The 27,494-nt window shown below is 42.9% G+C and overlaps 1 protein-coding gene across 1 annotated transcript in view; it reads right to left on the minus strand.

Annotated features, from left to right (window-relative positions):
- Positions 1–27,494, minus strand: part of SYNE1 (spectrin repeat containing nuclear envelope protein 1) — a 2,361,447-nt gene that overhangs the window by 702,363 nt on the left and 1,631,590 nt on the right. Inside the window, exons 92-94 of the mRNA XM_078648775.1 lie at positions 18,531–18,698; positions 15,542–15,703; positions 14,069–14,263 (exon numbers count right to left, since the gene is read on the minus strand). Coding sequence (XP_078504901.1) covers positions 14,069–14,263; positions 15,542–15,703; positions 18,531–18,698 — 525 coding nt within the window. The remainder of the gene's footprint in view (positions 1–14,068; positions 14,264–15,541; positions 15,704–18,530; positions 18,699–27,494) is intronic.

The following is a 27,494-nucleotide window of genomic DNA, read 5'->3' on the forward strand; positions in this document are numbered from 1 at the left end:
TTGCCGCTATCGTGTAGTCTGGGGAGAGGGTTACAGTGCAGTTTTCAATATGTATTGGGGGGCAATGCGTGCCGCCTGCAGAATCGTGTACCTGTCATGGAAATTGAATATGCGTGCCAGTATGGGCCTGGGTGGGGCGCCGGGTCGAGGTCATCCTCCAGGCACTCGGTGGGCCCGTTCCACAGAGAAGAAGCTGGATAGCCCATGTGGCTGTAGTTGGGTCTTGACGAGGTCTTCTACAAAGGGCCGGTCACTTCAAACTTTCAGGCACCTCAACCAAGCGTATGTTGTTACGTCGTGAGCGGCCCTCCTGATCGTCGGGCTTGTACTCCATTTGCTTGTGTGCCAGTTCTAATTTCCGGACTTGCCGCTGCAGACTCGCTGTGTTGTTGGAGACAGCCACTGTAGAAGATTCAACCTGTGCTATTCTCATACTCATCTTGGAAACATCAGCACGTTGCAGCGTAATGTCAGTGGATATAGTGCCAATGGATGTTTGTACCTGGTGTAAGGAGGCCATTATGTCCTGCAGGGTGACCTCTTTAGGTTTCGTGACCCGTGAGCCATCTCCACTGTCTGTAAGTGTCTCTGGTGTGATCGGTTGGTCTTTATGGTACGTGCATTTTTCCAGCTTGTTGGTTTCCGTCGCGCGTTGGCCTCGTCCTCCCATAGTGTATAACTCACCTGGCGGTGTCACCAGGCCTCCGAGGGGTGGGGGAGAACAATAGTCACTGATTCCTGCCTGCGGGGGTATCATCCACGAGCGGCCTTTCGGTTTTCATGTTCCCCGCTGTCGCTTCTCCAAAATCAGCCCACCCGCTGGTGAGAGCTTTAGGACCCTGTTGGTGCTGGTTCTAGCTCACTGCTTCCACCTGGAATCTCTGGGGTATTCTACTGTGCCTTCAAATTCTATTCGGTGCTTACGATGTTGCTTTAGCTTCTTGGCCGGCTTTAGTCCCTCGCTGTACCAATTTGTTGCCCTCTGGTGTAGGAATTGCCAGTACCATGCGCGGCAATTGCGACTGTAGGGCTGCACGCAAATGTCCTGCGGGTGTGGAAACGTTTTTGGCCCAGGGGAATGCGGGTCATACCGTGTTGTTGTCACCCACCTCACTGCATATGTCGTCGCTTCAGGGCAACCAGGTCTCTACGCTGCGCTTAATGATATTTGATCTGTAGGGCACACTTCGTAGGTACGTTGCAGGCCATCCCAGGTAGTGTGACAGAGTGCAGGCTTTCTGCATAACGCCTACGCCGCCTTCGGTCCTCTTCTATTTCAGCAGTGTGCACTCAGCGTCATCATGCTCTTGGACCGGGCCCTAGAACGGCTGTTGATGAGTTTCTTCTGGTTCTGGACCATCCGGCAAGGGCATTGTTTGGGAGTCGTTCTTGATCCGGGCAGTCGATTTGGGGATCCGCGCGTCATGATGTGCGGCTCGGCTCACGGCAGCCACCGGGGCTATCTATGTTGGCGCGCTAACTTCAGCCGTTGTAGGGATATAGTTCGGGTTCGCCCCCGCTCACGGCAGTGTCCAGGCTAGGCAAGGCCCAGAATATCCTCGCCTCCTAGGCTGTGGCCCCTCTACACGGTCTAGGTCTCTGTTGGGTGGTTGTACAGAGCCAAAACCTTCAGCGATTGTGCGTTGGCTGTTCCGGTGCCATTTCCTGCTCTCGGATTGCGGCAGGCCGTCGGATTTATTACAGTATTGGCGGAGAGAAACGCCATCGATCGCAGAGCTCTCCTAGGCTGCGGCCATCTTTATTGGCTGCTAGCCATGCCCCCTTTTTGGTTTCTTGGCAATAAAACAGGTAAAAAAGCATGACACCATATCATCAATGAGACAGATCAAAGGTAACATCACCATCATCAGCAGGCTCATAATAGTCTATCCACCATCCTGCTCAGGCAGATATATCCACACATGTAGTATAGTGCACCCTGCATTAGGGCTTTAAGGTCTGCTGTAAGGGCGACGTAAGGGCGACTTACCTGTACTGCATGCAGTGTCTGCAGGAATGGCACATAAGGAGTGTGTCATGTTGTGTCTTCACTTTTCTCTGCACCATGGCACGCAATCTACAATGGCAGTTTACATGAGAGTGCTGAGGGGTTCCTTGGGGTGGCAAAATACATGCTGTAGCCCATAGAGAGCCTCTTTAGCCTCCCTACCCTAGGTACCAGAGGTATCATTTACTAGGGGCTTACAGGGGTGCTAAAGGTGTTGCCAATTGGGGGAGCAATTGTACAATTTTGGAGAAAGGGATCTGGCACTGGGGACTTGGACAGCAGAAACCAAGTGCACTTCTGTCAAAATTGCATCAGATACTAGGCAAAAAGTGGCGGTGACCATGTCAAAAAGGGGCACTTTCCTATAGGTACTCAGGTACTGCTAGCAATCCCATAACCAAAATGCAAGGTCGTTATGATGAGAATATGTCTCAAAACTACATATAGTGTAAAGACTGAAATTTTCCATAATATAGTAATAACTCAAAATGTTATACGAGATGAAGCAAAGAAGCTCAAGCAATGGAGATGGACCAACAAGTGCTTTAGCAGCTCAGCAGAAATGATGGGAGGGGGGTTAGGCTGGGCATCATTGACTACCAAGCTCAAGCAATGCAGCAACACGCATAAGGCAACAAATATTTGCTCCTTGCCTGGTTATTGAAAACAAACATGACAGACAGCAAATCAAAGTCATTAGGCTACCAGAGGGGTTAATACGCAAATCAAAACAAACTTGGCATTTGCTAATTACTACTGTATGTTATACACGCCACTGACGAATCCGACCCGAATATACTCAGGAGGTATCTGAATAAATAAAATATGTCGGAGTAGACTGAACCCGCTCAAGAGATTGTCACGAAATGAGCTCTTGACCCAAGACGAGATACAGATGGTAATTGATCAAATGGCCAGGAACAAGACTCAAGGCATGGATAGGTTCCCAGATTAATTTGATAAAACCTTTAAGTATACACTTGCTCCAAAGCTCTTCGAGGTATACAAAATCTCATACTGATTAGGTACCCTCCCGGGATCCATTCTCAAAGCAATAATTGTGGTCTTGCTGAAACCTTTTAGGGATATGCTTTGAATATGATCTTATTGCCCGCTAGTGATGCTACAAGGTTCTGTGAAAAGTACTGTCAAATAGACTCCTAACCATAATTAACATGTTGGACGACAATGGATTCGTACCTGGTAGGAACACTTTTATAAAACTAGCACCTGTTCAGTCTGGTAAGGAATGCCCGAGACTCCAACACATGGAAATAAAAGAAAGACCTTTATCACCCTGGGATGGCCGTACCTGATGGCAGTACTCATGAAACTCGACTGCTTTACATGTGTCCAGTGGCATGCATGCGAACATGTCAGGTGGTATCAGCGCAATTCCCTATAGACAGAGACACTAGACAAGGCTGCCCCTTGTCTCCTCATATGTTTACTTTAGCCATGGTGCATTTGGCCTGCCTCGTGACCGACATGGCGATAGACAGAGGTATTCGAATGGGAGACTGATGGCAGATATTGCTATACGCGAATGATGCTCTGATTTATCTCAATGACAGACTATCAGCACTCCCAGAGGTGATAGACATTTTAGATGGGTTTGGGAACCTGACCTGGTTGTGAATTAAATGGACCAAGTCCTTTCTTCCCACTTCAACCACTTCTGGACGAGGAGCGCACTGGACTCCAACAGATGGAGATAGTGCCAAGATTTCAGATGTTTAAATATTAAGGGGTGAATGTCCATTAGTCCGACACCAATCTGATCAATGGTAATCTGGGTAGGCTATTGACGTTCTTGCACCAATCAGTAAAGATGTGGGTGTCTCTACTGCTGTCTTCAATGAGAAGGATAGCTATATCTAAAATGCTGATCCTTCCTTGGTTATTGTAGTGCTTCTCAGCGCTACCTGTCCAGCTTCCAAAAAGGTATTTACTGACTTCCGCTGGATTCTCTCTAATGTCATTTGGGGGTTGGGCAGAAAACTAGTTAGCCTCGACAAAATACAACACCCACTGGCAGATGGGGGCTTGGGGCCACCAAATATGAACTGTTTTATGCTGCAGTTGAACTGCAGTGTATAACTTGATGGCTGAAACCTCACCCAGACTCAGATCGGACAGATGTGTTTGGTATACGCAAATCCCTGAGATATTGTACTGGTTAATGATTCTGGGAAAACGACAGCCACAGACACATAAGCTAGGGGAGATGCAGAGATACTGTTGGATCATATATGTAACTCCTAAATGGTGAGGGTGCCCATGTGAGCTAGATCTCCTGATGTTGTCCACTATGGTACTTCACTCCCCCACAGCCACTCATTATATGAAGGCGCAGACAGAGGCTGGTATCATAGAACTACTGAGCAACCTTTATATATACAGGACTTTCCGAACATACCAAGGGTGAATTTACTCTAGGACTGGGACATTTCATTACCTATAATGCAATAGCTGATATACTGCTGCAAACGTGGGAGCAAGAAGGTGTGGAGACCCCCACAATGCTAGCACTCCAGATGCTGCTCACTCATGGGAAGGCCAGGAGAATGGAAATAGTGTTATATAATTCCCTACTAACGCTAAATGTCGCCTCATTGGCACAACTTAGCAATGGCAGGGAGCAAAGCATAGGGGAAGTTATAGCCCAGGACCAATGGACCAAAATTCTGGAGTTTGTCCATAGGGTGTCTTGGAACATCCCATTAAAATACAACCATTTCAATTACCTATACCAGATCTAGCTCACCCCAGTGCGTATTGCCTGTATGTATGAGGGAGGGAATTCCCAATGCCCCCTCGAATATGCAGACATGTAGATCCCCACAGACAGGATTTTTCACATGGTATGGCAGTGCCTGTTATTTTTGTGGTATTGGGAGACCGTACTGGAACCCACTAGTGAACTGGTCAGTCGGACATGGCCACTGGATTCCTTACTATGCTTGCTGGGACTAATGTCCCAATAGAGGGAATTCAAATACCATTCGAGGTTTCTAAGTCAGGCCGTTGCGATAGTGAAAAGGCACATAGCGATGGCCTAGAAGTCCCATGAAGCGACGGTACCAAAACATTGGTCTGGAGACCTTCAGAGATGGGCATGAGCGGAAGCCACTGTACTTGCCACTCTGATGATGACCGAAAGGGGATGGGCAGGTGACCATACAATTAGAAATGATACTATTGGCGCTTGAAGCCAAACCTGATGTGTGCCCTCCGTGAGTGGACCTATTGTTGTCCCAAATGTAAGTCGCATTCTGAGCCGACCAGCCCAAAGTCTGGGTGTAAAAGAAAATGATAATACACAGCAACATGGTAGTGCCTGCACACATTCAGTTGCTAAGGTAGTGGGAGAGACTGGAAGACAAGCGAGTGTGAGCGGACAAATAGCCACTGCTGTGAGTGAAGAACGGATACAAGGAAAGGGTAACCATTGACACACAAATTGGTTTAAGCTATTACTTTTTTGGTTGGTTATCTACATAAAGTGGCCGATTAGGGACCCCCATGGTGGTGGACAAGCATACTTGGGACTTCCTTTTCATCTTAGACTGCATCACAGACATTATGGCATGTTATGATATTGTGATGTTTCTCAGTGACAATCTGTAATTTGTAGACAGACGTTAGTGGGACCTTCCACCCATGCTTGTTGAGTTATGTATATACATAATTCAACCACCATGTGTACTTTTTTCAAATGGTTTGTTCTATTTTGCAAACAGAATAAAGAACTACTAAGAAATAGTAATACATTTTTCGGATATTGGTTTTATTTGGAGATTAGATGGATAGAATTTTTTTTATTTAACAAATAATATATATCAATTGTGAAAGGTTTATGTATGAGTTTGAGGGATTTTTATTTTTATTGTTTTAAATTTGTGTCTGAATTTTAAGGTAGTTGAATGATTTTGCAAAGTTTAAAAAAATCATTTAATTCCTTAGTTGATTTTTAAATGGTATTTGTATTATTTTGGTGTAGTGAATCTGACCCCCAAAAATATATGCACTTTCCCCCACTTTTGTTGAACTGATTTTAGAATAATAGATCCGTCCGCCCATAGTGCGTTCCCACTATTTGACACTCTAGAGAGAGAATAGTAAATGTGACCCCCCTCCACTCTCAATGTATACCCTTTGCCGAATATTTGTTAACGTGGAGTGAGAACAGAAAATCTGACCCTTTCCTTACCCACTGAATACATTTTTTCCAAACATTTGTTAGACTGGAATTAGAATAGTAAATCGGACACCTGCCACCAATTCCCAATGGTTGCATGATTGCAGTTAGAGTTATGTATTTAAATATTTTTTAAAAACTCATTTTTTAATGTTTTTCAAATGATTTATGGTCACTATTTTCTTGCCTAAATGTGGATATTTTGAGGGTTTTTAATCTAAAACATATTTTTTTTATAATTATTCCATTTCTTTTTATTCTTTTTATTGTTTTGTTTTTGTCAAATTATTAACAGTTTTTTTGTTATGTGATTTTGTATTTAAAAATATTTGCTTGTTGAAAGGAAGTAGGGATAGTTTAATAAATATAAAACAATTTTAAGTGCTTTTAAAAATTATTAACTGAAAATGTTTACATTGTTTTATTAGTTAATTTAAATTAATGATAATGTATTGTTTATAAATTTTATTTATTAGTATAATAAATATATTTTCATTCATAATTCAATATTCGAAATGTAATATATTGTCATGTATTTTAGTTTTATGTGTTCTAAGAATAGAATTACGCTTTTTAAAGGTTAATAAAATACTGCCTATTTGTATTTTCTAGTTCATTTTTAAACATATACTTTTTTTAAATAATTGAAATGTTAATAAAATTACAATAATATATGGCGATATTTTGTCCACGATATTTTTATAGTCAATATTGTTACATTTTAAATGAATGAAAAGTTGACGTTTGGGTTGCCAATCTAGTGACAACCACATTTTTATACACAATATAATGTGTGATCATCATTTCATCATACAATGAGCCTCTGCAAAATACCTACAGTTCCCTGAAGCCACTCGTTTCTCCCAAAACCATTAAATGGCATATCAAACGGAGCTGCCAAACAATCTAAAAATATTTTTTTTATCTCTTCTCTTCTCCAATATCACTTTGATTGTATACATCTCTTAGTCCAGACAATGTGTCTGCTCACATTCCTCTGTAGTGATACGTTTTAACGGGGTTAGCCCTAAAACTATCTGACCTGGGTCAATAATCAGGTACATACGAAGGGGTCAGAGTATATTTCTTTTTAAAGCATCAAATGTCATATATAAACATTGCGTATCTCAAATTATAACCAGTCCAATGATTTAACGCATATTTTATTTTAGCACATGGGTGAGCGGAAACTTAGCATCAATCAATAAGTTCCGGAGATTATTCATTCAGAAAAACTTGTGACGAAAAACATAGAAAAATTCCTTAGAAACTAATCATATATATAACTTGTGTCCATCAAAATTATAGCATAGTATTTACATAGTTATATATCAACGCGCTATCAGTGACAAAGAAAAGGAGGTAGTTAGGTGGGATAGGTGTGATGGGATAAGTGTGGGGACTGGGTAAAGGTGTTGTGACCATAACACAATCACAGTAAGATTCAGTACGACCTTTACAGTCTAATTTAGGTCAGTAGTTCCATATATTTCTTTAACATAGGATGTGTTTTATTCCATTTATTTTCTCCTATGTTTAGAGGAATGGTGTAGTCTGGTCTACAATTCGACCCCGCATGGTGTAAGGGTTAGTAGAAACCTCATTCTGGGGTCTTCATCAGGACATAGATAAAACAGGAGTGCCTAAAAATAATATAATTAGAATGAATGTATCGGTCCACTATGAAAGGTCTACAATACACAAGGACTGGATAAAGATTAAATACATACTTTATATTTGGGTATCCAGTGACCATTGGAGTAGGACCATCATGGGTTCCTATTGTGAAGGATATAACCTGCAATTAATTAGAAGAACTGTTGTTACAGAAGGGTACCCGGGGAGGGATCCACTGTCTAATATACGGTTGATAAGAGTTAGTGCGGGGGACACTTACTGGGATATGGCAATCATCCAGTCGAGACTTGTAGTTGTTTCCGATTCCTTTCCAAATATATATATATAAACAGCTATAGGGGTGTGCAGACGGTCTCAATGCCCCGGTGGTTCTAGAAAAATGGGGGATAGATAATTGCATTACGAAATGTAAAGATCGAGGTTGAAATTAAATAAGGACCATATCTGTCGCTATGTCCAGGAGGGACATATATCCCATCTGAGCCAAATCATAAATCTTATATCGACATGGGATTATTAAATTCAACCCATGGTCCAGTTAGATGCAGGGGGTATTATCTACCGTATTGTTAATCACATTAAGGGAAAATATAGGCACTGTTGGGCCCAGGAATTACATGTACTAAACTGGAAGTTAATAAAAAAAGGCGCCACGCGGGGCACCCTCGTAAATGGCATAAGCAATATTGCCATCGCATCAAAGGCAGAGCTACGGGGATAAATTGAGCCGCTGCAGGCTTCTAGTGGGTTAAAAGGGTCAGAAGTGTCTCCTTGGACTGAAAGTTAATCAAAAAGGCACCACGCGGGTCACCCTCGTAAATGGCATAAACAAAATTGCCATCGCATCAAAAGCAGAACTACGGAGATAAATAGAGCCGCTGCAGGCTTCTAGTGGGTTAAAAGGGTCAGAAGTGTCTCCTTACCTATTCAGCACCAAGCTGCTTTCGAAGACATATCATCCGATCGGCTCCAAGTCAGTATGTGAGCCGCCTCGAGGTGCAGCCGCTAGATACTGTCCGGGGGCTCGTCACCGCTCGACCAATCGGGAGTCAGCTCCCGGTCCGGTCTAAGGGACTATGGAGAAAGTTACTGTACTCATTACCTTGGTCACTGGTGCAGACCCTCAGGCAATAATAGTTTCGTTTTGTCTGCAATGTTGAGACCCTGCTTCTATTGGTGACTTGTAATGTAATGCACGATAAATGTAATCTTGTGCTCAGTGTTTATGGGGAAACCTAGTGTGAGATCACAGTCGAGTATTCCTGCATGTCATACACGTTTTAAGTGCACACTGATCCTATATATATATACACACATTCCCTGATTAGACTGTGAAGCATCCATTGCTTATCGGCACTAGCATTAGAAAAGCATTAGCAAGCATTAGCATTAAGAAGCATATTAATCAGATGATATTTTACACACATCCAAATATTCATTACGTGTTAATGAAAGTGAGGCTCCCAACTGCTTAACATAAGTTGTCTCTATGTTGCGTACACGTAAATAGGTTTGCACTCAAGCGGGGGATGCATTTCAATATGTATTCCGCTACACTTGTAGTATCTGGTATAGAGGATAATCCTGTGTCATTTGGGCTGTATTTCATTCAGGGTCAATCAAAGCAATCTGGGCAAATGTCGCGTCCAATTCATTAAGTCCATTTTGGACCGAATCAAAGGACGGCATCCACTTGCATTCCCTTGTATTCATGATGGAATTCATATCTCCCCTCATGGTCCCAGAGTAATTTTCTCAATGACTACCCACTTCATAGACTCAGGTGTGTGGGTGTTGGCTTGCAAATGGTCCACTAAGGGTGCCCCTGCCGTGTGACATCTAATTCTGCTGCAGTGTTGTAATATGCGGTTCTTAATTTGTTGCTTAGTTTGTGCAATGTAGATGAATCCACATGGGCAGAAGATAGCGTAGATGACTCCATTGCTGTTGCAATTTGTGAACGATTTTAGGGTGATTGTCAGATTATTGTGCGTAAGTGTTTTGGTTTCTAGGCAGTGCACATGCTTTGCAGTTGCTGCATTTGTAGTTTCCCAATGTTGTTGGTAAATTCCACATTGTTTGGATGGTGGGAACCGGTGGGCTGTCCAGCATAGAACATACTACATAGTCTCTGACGCTCTTAGCTTTTTTGAAAGCGTGCATAGGTGGTTTCGGCGTTTCGATTACATCAGACACGATGTTCCATTGCTTATTGACTACCTTCCGTATGCCGTTGCTCTTGCTGCAATAGGTTGTGACACAGATCATCCTGTCCTCTGGTGTTTTACGGTTTTTAGGTACGAGCAGAGTATCTCTGTCGCTAAACCAAACCCTCTTGGGTCCCCTTTTCACCAACCTTTTCGGGTAACCTCTTTCCAGCAGACGGGAGATGAGATCGTCCGATTCCGAGAAGTAGTCCTCCTTCAAGGTACAGTTCCTCTGGATGCGGAAGAACTGACCGAAGGGTAAGTTGTCACGTAGGGCCCTGGTGTGATGACTCGAATATCTTAGGAGCGTGTTCCGCTCAGTCGGTTTTCTGTACAGTGTGGTGTACAGGACTCCATCCCGTTCTTTAATGCTGATGTCAAAGAACGGGATGGAGTCCTGTACACCACCCTGTACAGAAAACCGACTGAGCGGAACACGCTCCTAAGATATTCGAGTCATCACACCAGGGCCCTACGTGACAACTTACCCTTCGGTCAGTTGCTTCGCATCCGGAGGAACTGTAACTTGAAGGAGGACTACTTCACGGAATCGGACGATCTCATCTCCCGTCTGCTGGAAAGAGGTTACCCGAAAAGGTTGGTGAAAAGGGCATGCAAGAGGGCTTGGTTAAGCGACAGAGAAATTCTGCTCGTACCTAAAAACCGTAAAACACCAGAGGACAGGATGATCTGTGTCACAACCTATTGCAGCAAGAGCAACGACATACGGAAGGTAGTCAATAAGTACTGGAACATCGTGTCTGATGTAATCGAAATGCCGAAACCACCTATGCACGCTTTCAAAAAAGCTAAGAGCGTCAGAGACTATGTAGTATGTTCTATGCTGGACAGCCCACCGGTTCCCACCATCCAAACAATGTGGAATTTACCGACAACATTGGGAAACTACAAATGCAGCAACTGCAAAGCATGTGCACTGTGCCTAGAAACCAAAACACTTACGCACAATAATCTGACAATCACCCTGAAATTGTTCACAAATTGCAGCAGCAATGGAGTCATCTACGCTATCTTCTGCCCATGTGGATTCATCTACATTGGACAAACTAAGCAAAAAATTTAAGAACCGCATATTACAACACTGCAGCAGGATTAGATGTCACACGGCAGGGGCACCCTTGGTAGACCATTTCCAAGCCAACACCCACACACCTGAGTCTATGAAGTGGGTAGTCATTGAGAAAATTACTCTGGGACCACGGGGGGGAGATATGAATTCCATCATGAATAGAAGGGAATGCAAGTGGATGCAGTCCTTTGATTCGGTCCAAAATGGACTTAATGAATTGGACGCGACATTTGCCCAGATGGCTTTGATTGACCCTGAATGAAATACAGCCCAAATGACACAGGATTATCCTCTATACCAGATACTACAAGTGTAGCGAATACATATTGAAATGCATCCCCCGCTTGAGTGCAACCTATTTACGTGTACGCAACATAGAGACAACTTATGTTAAGCAGTTGGGAGCCTCACTTTCATTAACACGTAATGAATATTTGGATGTGTGTAAAATATCATCTGATTAATATGCTTCTTAATGCTAATGCTTGCTAATGCTTTTCTAATGCTAGTGCCGATAAGCAATGTATGCTTCACAGTCTAATCAGGGAATGTGTGTATATACATAGGATCAGTGTGCACTTAAAATGTGTATGACATGCAGGAATACTCGACTGTGATCTCACACGGGGTTTCCCCATAAACACTGAGCACAAGATTACATTTATCGTGCATTACATTACAAGTCACCAATAGAAGCAGGGTCTCAACATTGCAGAGAAAACGAAACTATTATTGCCTGAGGGTCTGCACCAGTGACCCAGGCAATGAGCACAGTAACTTTCCCCATAGTCCCTTAGACCGGACCTGGAGCTGACTCCCGATTGGTCGAGCGGTGACGAGCCCCCGGACAGTATCTAGCGGCTGCACCTCGAGGCAGCTCACATACTGACTCGGAGCCGATCGGATGATATGTCTTCGAAAGCAGCTTGGTGCTGAATAGGTAAGGAGACACTTCTGACCCTTTTAACCCACTAGAAGCCTACAGTGGCTCTATTTATCTCCGTAGTTCTGCTTTTGATGCGATGGCAATTTTGTTTATGCCATTTACGAGGGTGACCCGCGTGGCGCCTTTTTGATTAACTTTCAGTCCAAGGAGACACTTCTGACCCTTTTAACCCACTAGAAGCCTGCAGCGGCTCAATTTATCTCCGTAGCTCTGCCTTTGATGCGATGGCAATATTGCTTATGCCATTTAGGAGGGTGCCCCGCGTGGCGCCTTTTTTGATTAACTTCCAGTTTAGTACATGTAATTCCTGGGCCCAACAGTGCCTATATTTTCCCTTAATGTGATTAACAATACGGTAGATAATACCCCCTGCATATAACTGGACCATGGGGTGAATTTAATAATCCCATGTCGATATAAGATTTATGATTCGGCTCAGATGGGATATATGTCCCTCCTGGACACAGCGACAGATATGGTCCTTATTTAATTTCAACCTTGATCTTTACATTTCGTAATGCAATTATCTATCCCCCATTTTTCTAGAACCACCGGGGCATTGAGACCGTCTGCACACCCCTTTAGCTGTTTATATATATTTGGAAAGAATCGGAAACAACTACAAGTCTCGACTGGATGATTGCCATATCCCAGTAAGTGTCCCCCACACTAACTCTTATCAACCGTATATTAGACAGTGGATCCCTCCCCGGGTACCCTTCTGTAACAACAGTTCTTCTAATTAATTGCAGGTTATATCCTTCACAATAGGAACCCATGATGGTCCTACTCCAATGGTCACTGGATGGCCAAATATAAAGTATGTATTTAATCTTTATCCAGTCCTTGTGTATTGTAGACCTTTCATAGTGGACCGATACATTCATTCTAATTACATTATTTTTAGGCGCTCCTGTTTTATCTATGTCCTGATGAAGGCCCCAGAATGAGGTTTCTACTAACCCTTACACCATGCGGGGTCGAAACGTAGACCAGACTACACCATTCCTCTAAACATAGGAGAAAATAAATGGAATAACATACATCCTATGTTAAAGAGATATATGGAACTACTGATCTAAATTAGACTCTAAAGGTCGTACTGAATCTTACTGTGATTGTGTTATGGTCACAACACCTTTACCCAGTCCCCACACTTATCCCATCACACCTATCCCACCTAACTACCTCCTTTTCCTTCTCACTTAGAGCGCGTTGATATATAACTATGTAAATACTATGCTATAATTTTGATGGACACAAGTTATATATATGATTCGTTTCTAAGGAATTTTTCTATGTTTTTCGTCACAAGTTTTTCTGAATGAATAATCTCCGGAACTTATTGATTGATGCTAAGTTTCCTCTCACCCATGTGCTAAAATAAAATATGCATTAAATCATTGGACTGGTTATAATTTGAGATACGCAATGTTTCTATTTGACATTTGATGCTTTAAAAAGAAATATTCTCTGACCCCTTCGTATGTACCACATTCCTCTGTAGGGCTGCTTGTGATCTCACAAACTGCATTGTACAGCTGACAAGACACATACAACATACAAAAGACACACACTCAAGCAAGTCCTGCCGCCTTTAGTTAAACGTGTTCACATAAATAGGAGACAAAAAAACCCCACAAGCTACACAGAAGTGAATTTTCGCTGCTGAAAACTATCCTCAACAATGTTCTTCATTCACTTTGCTTTGTTTGGACCATATCACTGAAAATACTTTATGAACAACAACTTTCAATTCGTGGCTAAAATCAAAAATAGTCATCACTGTGGCAAGTTGGCAAGTTCAAAAGACCTTGAAAGCATAACCTCTCAGAATAAAAATAAGAGCAGGATTGCATAAGTGAACATTTTCCCCATGGTAAATTCTTCTTTTTACCTTCAATGACAGGCAGTCAATGCTCAAAATATTAAAATAATCCAAAGGCATCAACTACTGGACTTCTTTTAATGTTCATACCTCAAGTAACTGCCGTTTCCCTAGAGCTTTCATCCGGATTGTGGCCATCCTCTCTCCCAGTACAGTGAGTGTGGACTGCAAAGCCAACTGGTCAGCTGTGTCTGTGTCCAGTGAGTTAGTGACCAGCTCCTCTGCAAAGGAAGTCTGAAGCTCGCTGATCTCATCTTGCAACATTAAAATCTCATCCATCAGTGCCTTCAAACAGAAGAAATGCAAGGTCACAGTAAAACATGCTTTACTTTTGAAACAATGTGCCCAAGACTAAAAAGAAGAAAATGCAACTCGCTAAAGAATTACGAGTGACTTTTCGTAAAAACATGGTTAAACAGTTAACACATTAAATCTGTCTTGCATCCAATCACTAAATTTCAAATTTATTCAGGTTTCATTTTAGAATGAGTTGGAAAAAAAGAATACATGAGAAGTCTCCATCCTGGTGTGCTTCCAAACACCAACCAAACACATGCATGTCATGCACACAAAGGACATAAAAGGACATTTCACACTTCAGACAACACTGACCATTTCAAATCGAAGGAAAAAAAATATGAAAAGAAGTGGCAGCAATGCACAGCTACAGTGAAGCAGGTCTGTCCCATCCACGACATAATGTTTGAAGAGAAAACAGGAAATAGGAAACTGGCCAGTATTGCAAAGGCAGTAGTATTTTATGAAGCCCCAATCTGTTACACCTGTTGACAGTAAAAGCACAGGTGGGGTGATGTAAAATGTGTTGTGCAATTAAAATACCAATGGGCTCAATTACAAGCCATCTGTTAATTTACAAGTAGCCAGTGACAAACATTACTGGCCTTGTGAGAGTTACGAGTCACTGAGAACACTGCAGGTATGCAGGTAAATATTTTTAACACAGAGACTCCACCTGTTGAAATCAGATGGATTTTCCAGGTGAAATACTGGATAAGAAATTAGGCCTAACGAGAGGAATTGAGGTCTAACCAGAGGAATTGTGAATGGAAAATACATTTTACAGTGGAAATGAGGACCTTTGCCACAGGCGCTTAATCAAAAATAACAAAGGGCTTCATCAAAAATCTTGAAGCTGCCGAAAGGCAGGTACTTCATCATTTTAGAATGGACTGTCAGTGTCCCACTTACAATAATTAGTAGCACCATCTCTCCCCTGATATTAATAGCTATGAGTCGAGTGTTACTAAGGAATTCATAAAGATGTCAACAATGTTGACAAAAACAGACTTCCAAGCACAACTGCAATGGAATATTGTTTACGTAGTAAACAGTGTGGCAACTGAGAAGTGTCATTCTGCCCCTGAGTAAGCAAGGACTCAAAAACTTAAGTACCTCAAGTATCCAAATACTGCACAACATTCCCTCCAGTGATTATCAAAAAAGTGTTTGAAAGTGGAACTGAAATGACCTACATTGGTGTATAGCGTTAATGCAGTGCTACAAGGCAAATGATTCTTTAAAATGGAAGCCACTCTTAGTAACCTGATGTTCTGCCATATGACTCTCTGGGCTCTTGCAGGACTCCACGGTCTCATTCAGCTTTGCTTCAATAGTCTCCATTTTAGTTGATACAGACTGAAGAGAGTCTTGGTATCGCTGCTGGCGCTCCAGAGCCTCATACAATGTGCGCTGCTTTTCACTTATCTAGAAGGAAAACAGAGACATACTGTAGTCTGCAACATCAAGTGGTATATGGAGTTGCAGCCATCTATTCAATGACAGGAAAGTAGGGTTGCAGTTATCATTAGCACAGCTGATGCAAAGGTGGTGGGGTTCAGGGTGTACAGGTTCACCGAATCCCATTTAAACCTATCCTCACCCAACGAAAAAGAAGGGGGTACTAAGCTTACTCATAGTACGGCCCAGGGAATCCTTATTAAGCTACTAAATGTAATAAGTGAGGTTTCACTACAGAACAGAACTTACAAATTTGCAAGCTAGAAATGCACATAAGACCAACAGTGCAAGGTTTTTAGCAACATAATAAAACTAGGAATTTTAAAGGTGGGCTCTCCACAGTGTGCCAATTGTTTTTAATTACCCAACACCAGCAGCGGCCAGTGCAGGTAAGAGCAGTGTTGCAGTGGGGCCGGGTGGGGAGGAATTACGACAGACGAAGGAAAATGAAATAAATAATTATTTTTCCCCCGTCGTCTGTCGAAAAGACCCCCCCCCCCCCCCATCTGCTCCCACCACTCTTACCTGCATAGGCCGCGGCTGCCCAACACAATTTCTACAAATAACAGAAGACAAAAGACTTTTAGGCCCCTATTACGATGTCGGTCGGAGTTGCCTCCGATCAACACTGTCTTGGTATGGGAACCGACCGAATGTAGGTCAGCGGTTCCAAACACCGTATTTCGATGGAACCGCACATGGTGTGTTCGCAAACTCCCATTTCTCTATGGGAGCTTGTGCAGCGGACGGAAACCGTCAGCAGCACATGTTCCCTATAGAGAAAGGGGAGTCAGTGGAAATTCCTGCACCATGTGGCAGGCACCATGAGTGACTTACAGAGGGGGGCACTATAGGTACCCCCTCGGCCCCCAACCTGAGGCCACAAGAAGGGGAGGACCTGCTAGGGGCCCCCCAAAGTCACTTTGTGATAGGCTTTCCATGTCAGAAAGCCTGACATGGAAAGCCTGTTGGAAACCAACATCATAATACCGATGGTGGAAACGCCATCCGCAAGGTATTATGTTTGGTTTCCGACTGGCCGCTGGGCTTATAATACGGCGACTGGAATTCAAGCCAAAGATGTCGGTCAGAAAGCTTCTGACCTGTAGTAGGAGGCTTTTCCGACTGACATCCTAATGAGGGCCTTAGTAAACTGAGCAAGAAGCAAAGCTGTAAGGTTGCTAATTACACACAGATCACCGGTGAGTGCTTAGGAATTTATCTATCTTGCAGATTAACAAGCCCCTGAACATATTAGAAGCCTTTGTGTGGTATACAAAAAATAAAAGATATTCCTTTATTAAAATGAAAGCAATTTCTAACAACTTTTAGCAGAAACATGATGTCATCAGTCAAAAAGGCCTGTAACAATAGTCTTACATTAACTAGAGGTTTGAGGCAATGTGGGCCCTTTACCCTAGGCCTAAACTATAATTCCAGGAAGCGGACACAGCATCATAAGACCCAATTCATTAAGGGGGTGATTATGGGTTTGCGGTGGCACGGGAGCGACCGCCACACCTGAGGTCCTGGCTGCCCTAATTTGAGTTTGGTGGTCAGACAGCCACAGGCCTGCTGCAACCACCGGGGAACCCCTATTCCCTGGCGGTGTTGCAGCGGTGAGAGGCAGTGATATGCTGGTGGTACTGCTGCAAGATAAACGCAGCAGCGTGTGCACTCAGGTAATCAATCTTCTTGGAAAAGACATTAAATGAAACACTTTAACTAGATTCTACATTGTGTGCAAGAGGTGAAAGGTCCTGCTAGACCTTTAGGCTGGAAGCAAAATAAATGTCCGGGAAATTTTCCAGGAGCCTAATGCACTGCGCTGTCCACTCAAACGAGTGTAAACCATAAATTTCTGTTCAAAGTAGAAAACTTGCGGCACCACCAAGGATATTATGGGTTTCCTCACTGCCAGCCTTTTCATAGCGTGAGCCTGCCATGAAAAGGTTGGTGGTGAGACAACTATGGGGGCTCTCCAGGGCCCCCCGGTGCCTTAGGCCATGGGGAAGCATGCAGGGGGGCACATGTTGTGCCCCAAGTGTGCATTCACCCCTTTTCCTGCACAGCATGGACTGCAGAGTCCATGTCGTGCAGGAACGGGCTTTGGCTTTCCCATTCTAGTGCCTTTTTTTCATTGACATCCGCATGGGAACGCCAAAGGACTGCCCACCAGACCAGGAGAAAGCTCCTAATCTGGAAGGCATCTGACTACAGGTTTGGCGGTCCTGGAGCGGGGCACTGGCAGGGCAGCCCGCTCCAGGACTGCCAAAAACGTAATCAGGCCCTAATTAATTTATATGGATGTAAACTAGTTCTCCTGCATCACAACTTCATACCTTCATAAATGTCTTTGTAAATTGGCTAATAAGTCAATGTTCTACTTTGTTCAACATCAATGCTGTTTTGTGCTATTTTTTTAATTGTAAAGTACACTACTAACTTATAGTGCAGAAGCACTACATGAATTGTTAAATAAATAAAACAAAATTGCTAAGACGTATTGTGGCCTATTCACAAAGACATTTAAGAGTACAAGAAGTGATGCTACTGTGGGTCTACTTCATGGGATCTTAAATGCCTTTGTGATATAGACAAAAATATGCAAATAGAAAGGGATGGGCCCTCTTTGCACTTTTACTACTATTGATTTGGACATTTGGGCACAGTTTACAGAGGTACTTGTGAGTGCGTGAAGGAGTACTGCTAAAGTACTACTTCAAAATCTATTTAAACATTTTGTGAGTTGGCCTCGAAGCACTACTTTTGAGTTATCAATATTATGACTTACCACATTCTTCAGAGTTTCCCACGACCGCTGCAGGTCATCCAGTTTCAAACTGGTAGCTGACTCGAGCCTTGGCTCATAGTGATCCTGAATTGATGTGGCACTGGGCTGAATTCTGGCTGCATCAGTCTGCAATTGTTCAGCAGATAAGGCTTGGTAATAAGCAATGTCCTACAAGCATGAAGCACAACACAGCATTTTCAACAAATATAACAATGACTTAGGGACAGCCCCAGACACTTCTGCTTGAGAACCGAATAAGGCATGTATCGGACAGGGGTGCAGGAATTACTTCTTAAAAAAAAACATTAGCTCCACCGTTATCAGCTGCACTTTTTGCGGCTGTTATGTCAAAATTAATTGAATGGGATTCTTTGGAAAATGCAGTTCAGTGAGTCTAAAAATGTTTTTACCTAACCCCCAAAATAATGAAACAATTTATCATACACAATTTAAAGTCTACATGAATGAAAAACTGAATATTTATATTTTATAATTTTTGTTTGTATTTGCTAATTCTTTTGGGGCTCTTTAATGATATTTGGAATTTATTGTGGTATATGATATTACATTGTCATGTTTGAAGCATTTGTTGCTTTTCTTTCTTTGGTTCTTGGTTGATGTTTATTGCTACAGGGAAAGCACATTGGCACTTTAAACAAGATAAGGTATTGCATTCGTCAAACGCAATAATCAATGTATCTGCCTCTTTAAATCCCCACAAACAACTATAATTCAGGGACTGTTTAAGTATTGAAATGGGTACATCACAGGAGCCCAGCATTAACTCCCTGCTGTTATAGTAACTGATAACATTGCATAAAGTCACTACATTTTTTTAAAATATTGAATGTCTTTAGTAAATGTTTGAGAAATACCTGCCGCAAGTGAACAACAGAACACTCACTGTATTGGTGTACAATCATCCAGTATATAAAAACTCTTTGTAACGAACATATATGAAATTGTACATACTTTGCCTGTTAATAGGTTATTGATATTGCTAACTAGAATTTGCATAGTGCCATAATTTAACATTGCACCTTGTTACTTTAAAATATTGTGCAGCAAATGAATGTGGCTACATTTAAGTTAGATATCTTGCTACAGCTTAGCCAATGAAAGCTCTTCTCCCACGTTTTATAATGTTGTGATAAAGGAGTAAATGCCATGGCACCTTTTGATGCATACAATTTATTTATGTATTCATTTATAATTTTATATATAGCACATTTGGGAACACAAGCATGAGAGCATGTCCCACAACACAGCATAACTTATACAGCTAATAGAGAGTAGAAGGGAAAGAACAAATTAAATGTGCAAGAAAAGGCGTCAACAACATGTAGAAAGGCAGGTCTCCAAACTTTTGAGTAAGCTTCTGTGCAATATGAAGATCAACATAAATAACAATGTAGGACAGGATGCAAGCAAGGAACTACATAGACACCAATAGGTGGAGTGGGGGATTGGTGCCCATCCAATTCTAATATTAGAGTACTAACCATGCAGTATCATTATGGTAACATTGTTCCACAGGCAACAGCTAACTAGTGAAGGAGAATGTGTAGTTAATATACAGAGATATTTATAAGCAACTGAGTATGCTATAGAGCATCCAATTGATCTAGACAGGGGATGTTTTGGGGGAACTTAATGCAAAGAAAGTGTTTGAGTTGTTTTTTGAAGGCTTGTAGAGAGGTTACGGTCCGAATTATAGGTGGGATTGATTTCTACTTCTGGGGAACTTCCAGAGAATGGTTGGTTCAAGTTGTGTTTGTTTTCTGAAGCCAGGGATTTCAAGTAATAGGGAATTACTGCCAATCTGCTGGAAACCACCACAGTGTTTCTCCCTCTTAGCAAAATAGTGTGATTGATCAGAGTGAATGATTTTATGAACTTGGTGGGAAACTTTAAGCAAACATTCAACACTAATATCACTGCAAGCCATCATTCTAATTCCTGAAGTATTGTCATGTATGGAAGACAAAGGCATGTGGCATTGACCAGTTGGAGATACGATTGAGGAGAACTAACTGCTTGAAGTAAAGAAGACAGTTGCAGGCGCAGAGTATATTGAATTGTTTTAAATATAAGTTGAGTTCATTGCAAAAGGGTCACAGATTAGAGCCAGTGTGGGAAAATTGCATGAGTGTATAATTTATTACAGGTTCAAAGCATTCTCTTTATTGGGTATAGAGGTTTTGGGAATGCCTAGAAAAGAGCACATACTCTTGAAGTGGTTGACCATCTCATACACAGCCTTCTAATTCATAAGGGTAGACACTTTGGGCTGCTCTGCTGTGGGCTGGAATGTTACATATACTTTCCAGGTTAAGCCTACAGACACATCCACATGAAAATTCCTCCAGAACAGACAGTGTAAGGTTGCAGAGGGCAGATTAATTGACCATCTAGATATCCTGTCAATGAAGAGTGTAGTGAAGCTCTTCCGACGGTAACTGAAAACTAAACAGACTTCAAATGTGTTTTTCATGCTCTGTAAGATTTCTATATGCAGACATGCACTCTTCACATGGTTGCCTTTAAGGCGAAAGAAATGGAACTGAGATTTACTTTGTCATCCTTTGTTTGACGAGGAAAAGGCGGTGCATTAGGAATGGATTTTATTAACCAGTCTCTGAATACCTGACTTCTCTCCAAATGTAATTGTATGTCTCTAAAAGATGCGAGCATTGCCTTCACAAATCCCACTGTATCAACTGTGTAGACTAAAAAGATAAACCTTTGATGACAAACGAATGTGTACAATAATGATACATCGAGGCATTTAAAACACAAAAGTTCTTATTGCCTGGTTCTTGAAAAAAAGGTTTACATAATAACAGTACATATACTGGTCCAGCAATTAGGAGACTGTATCAGAGATCTCAACCATAGTGACAACTGAAAGTAAATTAAAGGCAAAAGAATAGCAAACAAATTAATCGATTCCTACTGCAACACAACATTTTAACTTGGTCAAATCTCAGTCTGGAACTCACATCTTTCAAAGCCTAGTATTGCCCTATTGCCATGAACTCTTGAAAGTCCTTTTAGGCTGGAACTACGCACTACTACTGTTATCGACATCACGGAGACCAGTTGTGAGGTTGATTTGGACCTGGCTGCAATACTTAATACTGAGCACCACATAGACTGGCATTTTCTAATCCTAAATTTTTCACTGTTCGCTAACTGATTTTGGGTCTACCTTCCTTTTCACCAATCATCACACAAGTGAGCTTGGACACTGGTCACACACTGGTACCTTAAACTACACACACTGTGGAAATAAAAAAGAGCTTGTTGTATGCCGGTTAGTCTAGAGACACAGCCTTCTACATCTCTAGGGGAATGCTGGTGAAACTCCTTCCTATTGGTCGCCCTTCAGTTGGATGATAAGATTTGCTGCAATACTCCCTCATCCTTAACCTGGCATCACTTACAATAAGACTCATGGTGTGATACTTTTCGGCCCTGATGTAAAAGACCAAGCTGAATTGTCAACTCCTTTTTATAGAGGTGATGTCAGGCACACACAAACAACCCATATCAGCAATGGCTGACATCAAACTAGAAATCCTCCTGAAGGAGCTTACAATCATAACATCTACTATTGATTCAATCCTAGAAGATGCAAGCACCACGTCCAGTGAAGTGAAATGCATACAAGAAGATCGGGGAGCCTTCGAAACCTGTTTAGATGTTACTAAACAAAGGGTTGAGATTTTGGACAACAGGCTAGTAGCACTAGAGGATCGCCCGAACCTAGACTGAGACTTGTGGGTGTTGAAGAGGAAACTAGTGTGCATGGAATATTGCAATAGGAGAAACAATGTCCACTTCCTTGGTACCCCTGAAGGGACAGAATCACATTACATGACAAACGTTCTCACATTCTTCCTGCTGGAGCTCACTGGTCTCACATTTGTACTACTCTTACAATTTCAATGCGCTCATCGTCTATGAACACGCACAACAAACAATCCTGTGGCTCTTCAGCAGATCATGGCCTGCCTCCTTCATTAAAATTAGGCTAGATGTTGGTAATGGCAGATGTCCCTTTAACTACAATGGTGCACAATCTATATCGTAGCTGACTTCTCTCATGACACTATGATCTGTCGGAAGGAATTTCTGGCACTGAGACCTTCACTACTGAAGCTGGGGATCTGATATGTCCACTTGTAGCCTTCTATAATGCTGCTTACAATCAATCAATCATGATGCTGCTTATCATCAATGGCAACGATAGGGAATTTCATGATCAAACTGACCTTAAACTCTTCCTGGAATCTTTTGAACCCTCCAGCTTGGACATATCCAAGTCTGGAAGTACCCCCATTGTCACTACCAGCAATCGTCCGACTGACCAGCAACAGGCAACCAAACGCATGGTAGATGACACCACAGAAAGGCAACATCTTGACACTGTGATAAAGCATTGGGAGGACAAAGACAGAAAAATACCAACACAAAGAATAATAGGGGCTGAGAGAAACTGAGAACTCCATTGAAAATGTAAAGGCTATCAAACAGAATAATGGCGGGGAAGAGGCTGCTGCTGGCTGGTGTGACATCAAATACTAGGTAAGATCTGTCCACTGGGGAAAGGGCAGGTCCTAGGCTGCCGGTTGTTTATGACAATCTTAATCTCAGTAGATCTAGAACAGCATTGAAATATGTACTTCGGGGTCATCAGCCTGATACTGCTCACTTAATCCCTCCCCTCAAAGCTATCCATCTGTCATATAGAGGCCACCATAATTCCTGTAAATAGCCTAAAGTTTTCCTGACCAGTGTATACAAGGTGTGCAAGGTGGCTGAGCTTAAGGGAGTAACTCACTTGTCTAATGACTTTAGTTGATTACTGGTTTCTGATAGAGTTCCTTAATATCGCACACTGCACATTGTTTCGTTTTGCTTGCTTGTTTTTCTCCTTTTCTTTCAGGTTGCTTTTACATATGCTTTTTACACGCATGTCCTCTTGTCCCCTACACCTATTTCACCATAGGTATTGTGACCATCCGTACACCCACTCATATTTTTTCAGACAACCTACATCAATGAGGTACTGAGTCTCGACATCTACCCCCACTCTCCCTTTCCCTGCTAGGGTCAATTTCTGAGCTAACACTGCCCACTGGTGACTACCAAAAGGCCCTCACAATGACAAGAGCATCACTCCCCACAAACCTTTGCATTGTTTACCTTAATGTTAACGGAGTGACACATTACATTAAATGAACAAACTGAGGAGTGACTGGGTTGGTACAGTAGTTAGTAGCAGCTTTCTTAACAGGACTGCTAACTCTCCCCAGGCTGCACTGTCTATCTTGTCACCCAAAAAATGTGGGATGGCTATTCGCTTTCGGAAATCACTCTCATATGCCAGCTACCAAATGTGGACAGACCCAAAGGGCAGATACGTCTTTATAAAATTAAAGACCATGGAAGCTGCAATGATAGTGGGCTCCATCTATGCACCTAATAATAACAGAGCAGACTTTTTTCACATCTCTCGAGACAGTTTACGGAATTCGGTCACACTGGAGCTGGAACTTCATCTGGGATCCAGATATAGACAGATCTGTCCAACTGGACAAATCCAACACCAAAGATAGGGCTATATTAGAAGACCTTCTAATCATGGCCTAGTGGATTCTTGGCACCTACTACACCCGAGGGATATGGAATACATTTTCCTTTCTTTTACATGGTACCTGTTCTAGAATTAACTGCAATCTTATTGACCACCACACTATAGCCTTCCTGAGAGACTGCACAATACTAGAAGGTGGGGTATTAATGGAGTGGGGTATTAATGGAGTAGTGTGGAGTAGTGTGGCTCACTGGTTAGAGGCGGCAGGCCTGAGAGCAGAAGTCAGCCCGGGACCAGGGTTCAATTCCCGACGCGGCAGGGTCGTGGACCTTGGTCAGCGGACTCGATAATTCTCGCTTCGGTGCTTACTCTAATCAGGGGTTCCACTCGGCAACTCTGGGCATTAGCTTGCCTAATCTCCACAACGGCCCCACCAATTCCGGGGATGCCTGGCTCCACCTTGGGGACTCCCAGCAAGGGACCATCCCACAGGGAAAGCCAGGACGGGTTCCCCAGAGTTATACAGCGCCGGGACGCCCCGTTGCTGGGGCAGCTGTGCGCTTTACAAGTATACTACATTTACATTTACATTTACATTTACCATGCATTGGTGGTCCTAGAACAGCCACATGGTCATGTTGCCCCCCCTGTCAAACGCTAGTGCCTATATATGTCCAACTACAAACTACCGGAAGACAAAAAGAAACTGGCTGAGGACTTACATCAGTACTTAGACATTAATGACCCTTCGGTTGCTACAATATTGATTCTCTGGGCAACTGAAAAGCAATCATCAGCAATGACTTGACACAGGACTCTGCATTTAAGAAACAGGACAAAATCGTGGCTCTAGAACGTGACACTACACTTTTGACTCAGGAGTACACGTCGGAACCCACCCCCAACTCCTCAGATGGCTCAAAACAGCGAAATGTGATCTAAATGCGCACATCACCAAACAGGCGGAATATGCCCTACCTCACTTTAAGTGGAGACATTATGAACTAGGGGAAATAGCAGGCCGTTTACTGACAGCACAATTAGGGACCAGGAAGATGATCTGATCATGCACCGGAAGGCCATAGCTGAGACCTTTACCCAATTCCTGGAGAATGTATATAGTGCAGAGGTAACTGTGGAACCGCCACTTAAAAATGTTTTCATAGCACGGGTCCGACTACCCATGCTGTCGGATGGGATAGGCAGTTACTAGAGGGTGAGATCACTGAAGAGGAGATTGCAGCTGCGATTCCAGCCATGCCCTATAACAAAGCCCCAGGGATGGACAGCTTTTTTTCTGAGTTCAATAAACTGAAAAAACTATAATGGTACCACTGCTTTACTGAATCTTTAAGGAGGCGGAAACCACAGGTGGACTCTGTGCTGAACTTAACAGGGCTCTCGTTAGCGACATCTTGAAGTCCAATAAGTCCTGACACAATGTGTGAGTTACCATCCAATATCCTAAATAAATACAGACATAAAAATATTTTGTCCACGTGCTTGCCACCAGATTAATGAAAGCTCTCGCAAGCCTTATACATGACTCTCAGTTCGGTTTTATCCCCAGTCGCTCCTCCAGGAATCCCATACAAGTCTTACTGAATATCCTCTGGAAAGTGAAAGATGACATGGAGGCAGTGGAGTCATCAACCCCCTGCTTTCCCAGCTTATGTGGGTGTGACGTTGACACAATTTGTCATACTTATTATGAGACTGTTCTTTCTCCAGCTCTGCAGACAAATGGTTTTAAAAAAACCTAAGACAGGGAAAACCATAACAGATATGAAGCCAGTCACAGTAAAAGGGGTCCAAACCATAAACAGATGGGAGAAGGAAAGACTGTGCAGAGGTATGGTGTCAAGTGGTGCAGCAGGTGATGTGGCACTGGGACTCCAGAGGCCTGAGTGGCTCAATGAAACCTGTTTATTAATGTATGTTATCATTCAAATAGCAGATGGGCCTATTTCCTTCCTTGCACTAGAGCCAACAATGCTTTTGCTACTGAGAGTGAGAGAGAGAGGGCTGGAAGGAAGAGTGAAACGAAGAACATATGAATGGAAGAAATAAACTATAACAAGAAGGAAGGGCCAAAAGGATGAAAAGATTAATGGAAGGGTAAATGGATTGATGGATGAAATCTAAAACAACATTGCACTGGTGGGTAGAAGAAAGAATAGCTGGAATGATAAAAGGCTCGATTAATGTGTGGATATACGTGACAGAGCGGCAAGGGTGTTAAACTAGGGAGAAGATAGTGGTCAAGCAGCGGTGAAAAAATACATTAGCAGTAAACTGGCCTGAGGTCTGACTTATATAATTTACTATTACAACAGGTAAAAAGAAGTCTGTGCGACTGTGAGGGAAGCAGTGTGAATGAAGGTTACACGCAGATCTATGGGAAGTCAAAGGTGACCCTTGCACAATGCACTTTTGGGCTGATCCCTGCTGGCCCGGAGGAGGGGCGACTGATGCCAATGCCATGAAAGCTTCTTGGAGGTCCGGCAGCGTGGGAGACGAGCACTTGGAATCTTTTACAGCAGACCTTTGCACATTGCACCTTTGGCCTGATCCCTAATGGCCCGGAGGAGGGGCGACTGGCAGAAAAGTGATAAAAGCGTCTTGGAGGTCCCACAGCACGGGAGACGAGCTTTTGGCATCTCTTACAGCGGACCCTTGCACATTTTATTTTTGGCCTGATCCCTGCTGGCCCGGAGGAGGGGCGACTGGCGCGAACACCATAAAAGCGCCTTGGAGGTCCTGCAGCGTGGACCATGCGCGGGCGTGCCCTGGGCACAGACTGGGCCACGGGTGTGCCTGTCTGCACCAGTCAGTGGCAGGAAGAGGCTGGGCTGGGCCCCCTCCTCTTGGCTTTGCACCTCGTGAAGATCTATCCAGGTTTACTGCTTCCTATCGAGGATCAATCTACTGGTACTGTGAATTTTGATTTATAAAGTGTATCTGCGCACGGCAAGTTCTAATGAACTACTGTTTTGCTACAATTTACTTTAGTTTCACCTAGAGGTGCGCAATACGGAAATGGGGAAAAAGAACCACCCGAGCTCTGCATTAACAAAGTCCCCACCAAATTCAAGGCAGTCTATTATGAACTATATAACAGGGGCAATGGGGGCTATAGAGAAGCAAATTCTAAGTGTTGAAGAAACTTTAACCAGCTGCTTTGAGAATGCCCCTAATCCAGTAATTCTTGTTTAATCACCTCAAATACAGTTCCATCGTTTGGAACGCAGAATGAGGTACCTGGTATTTCGATTAGAGACAAAAATGAGTCTGTGCACAATTTAACTTCCCCGGGTACATCAAATACCCATCCTCCATCTAAATGTCCAAAGATTCCAAGG

Source organism: Lissotriton helveticus, chromosome 6, assembly GCF_964261635.1.
Source record: "Lissotriton helveticus chromosome 6, aLisHel1.1, whole genome shotgun sequence".
In the NCBI taxonomy this organism is placed as follows: Eukaryota; Metazoa; Chordata; class Amphibia; order Caudata; family Salamandridae; genus Lissotriton; species Lissotriton helveticus.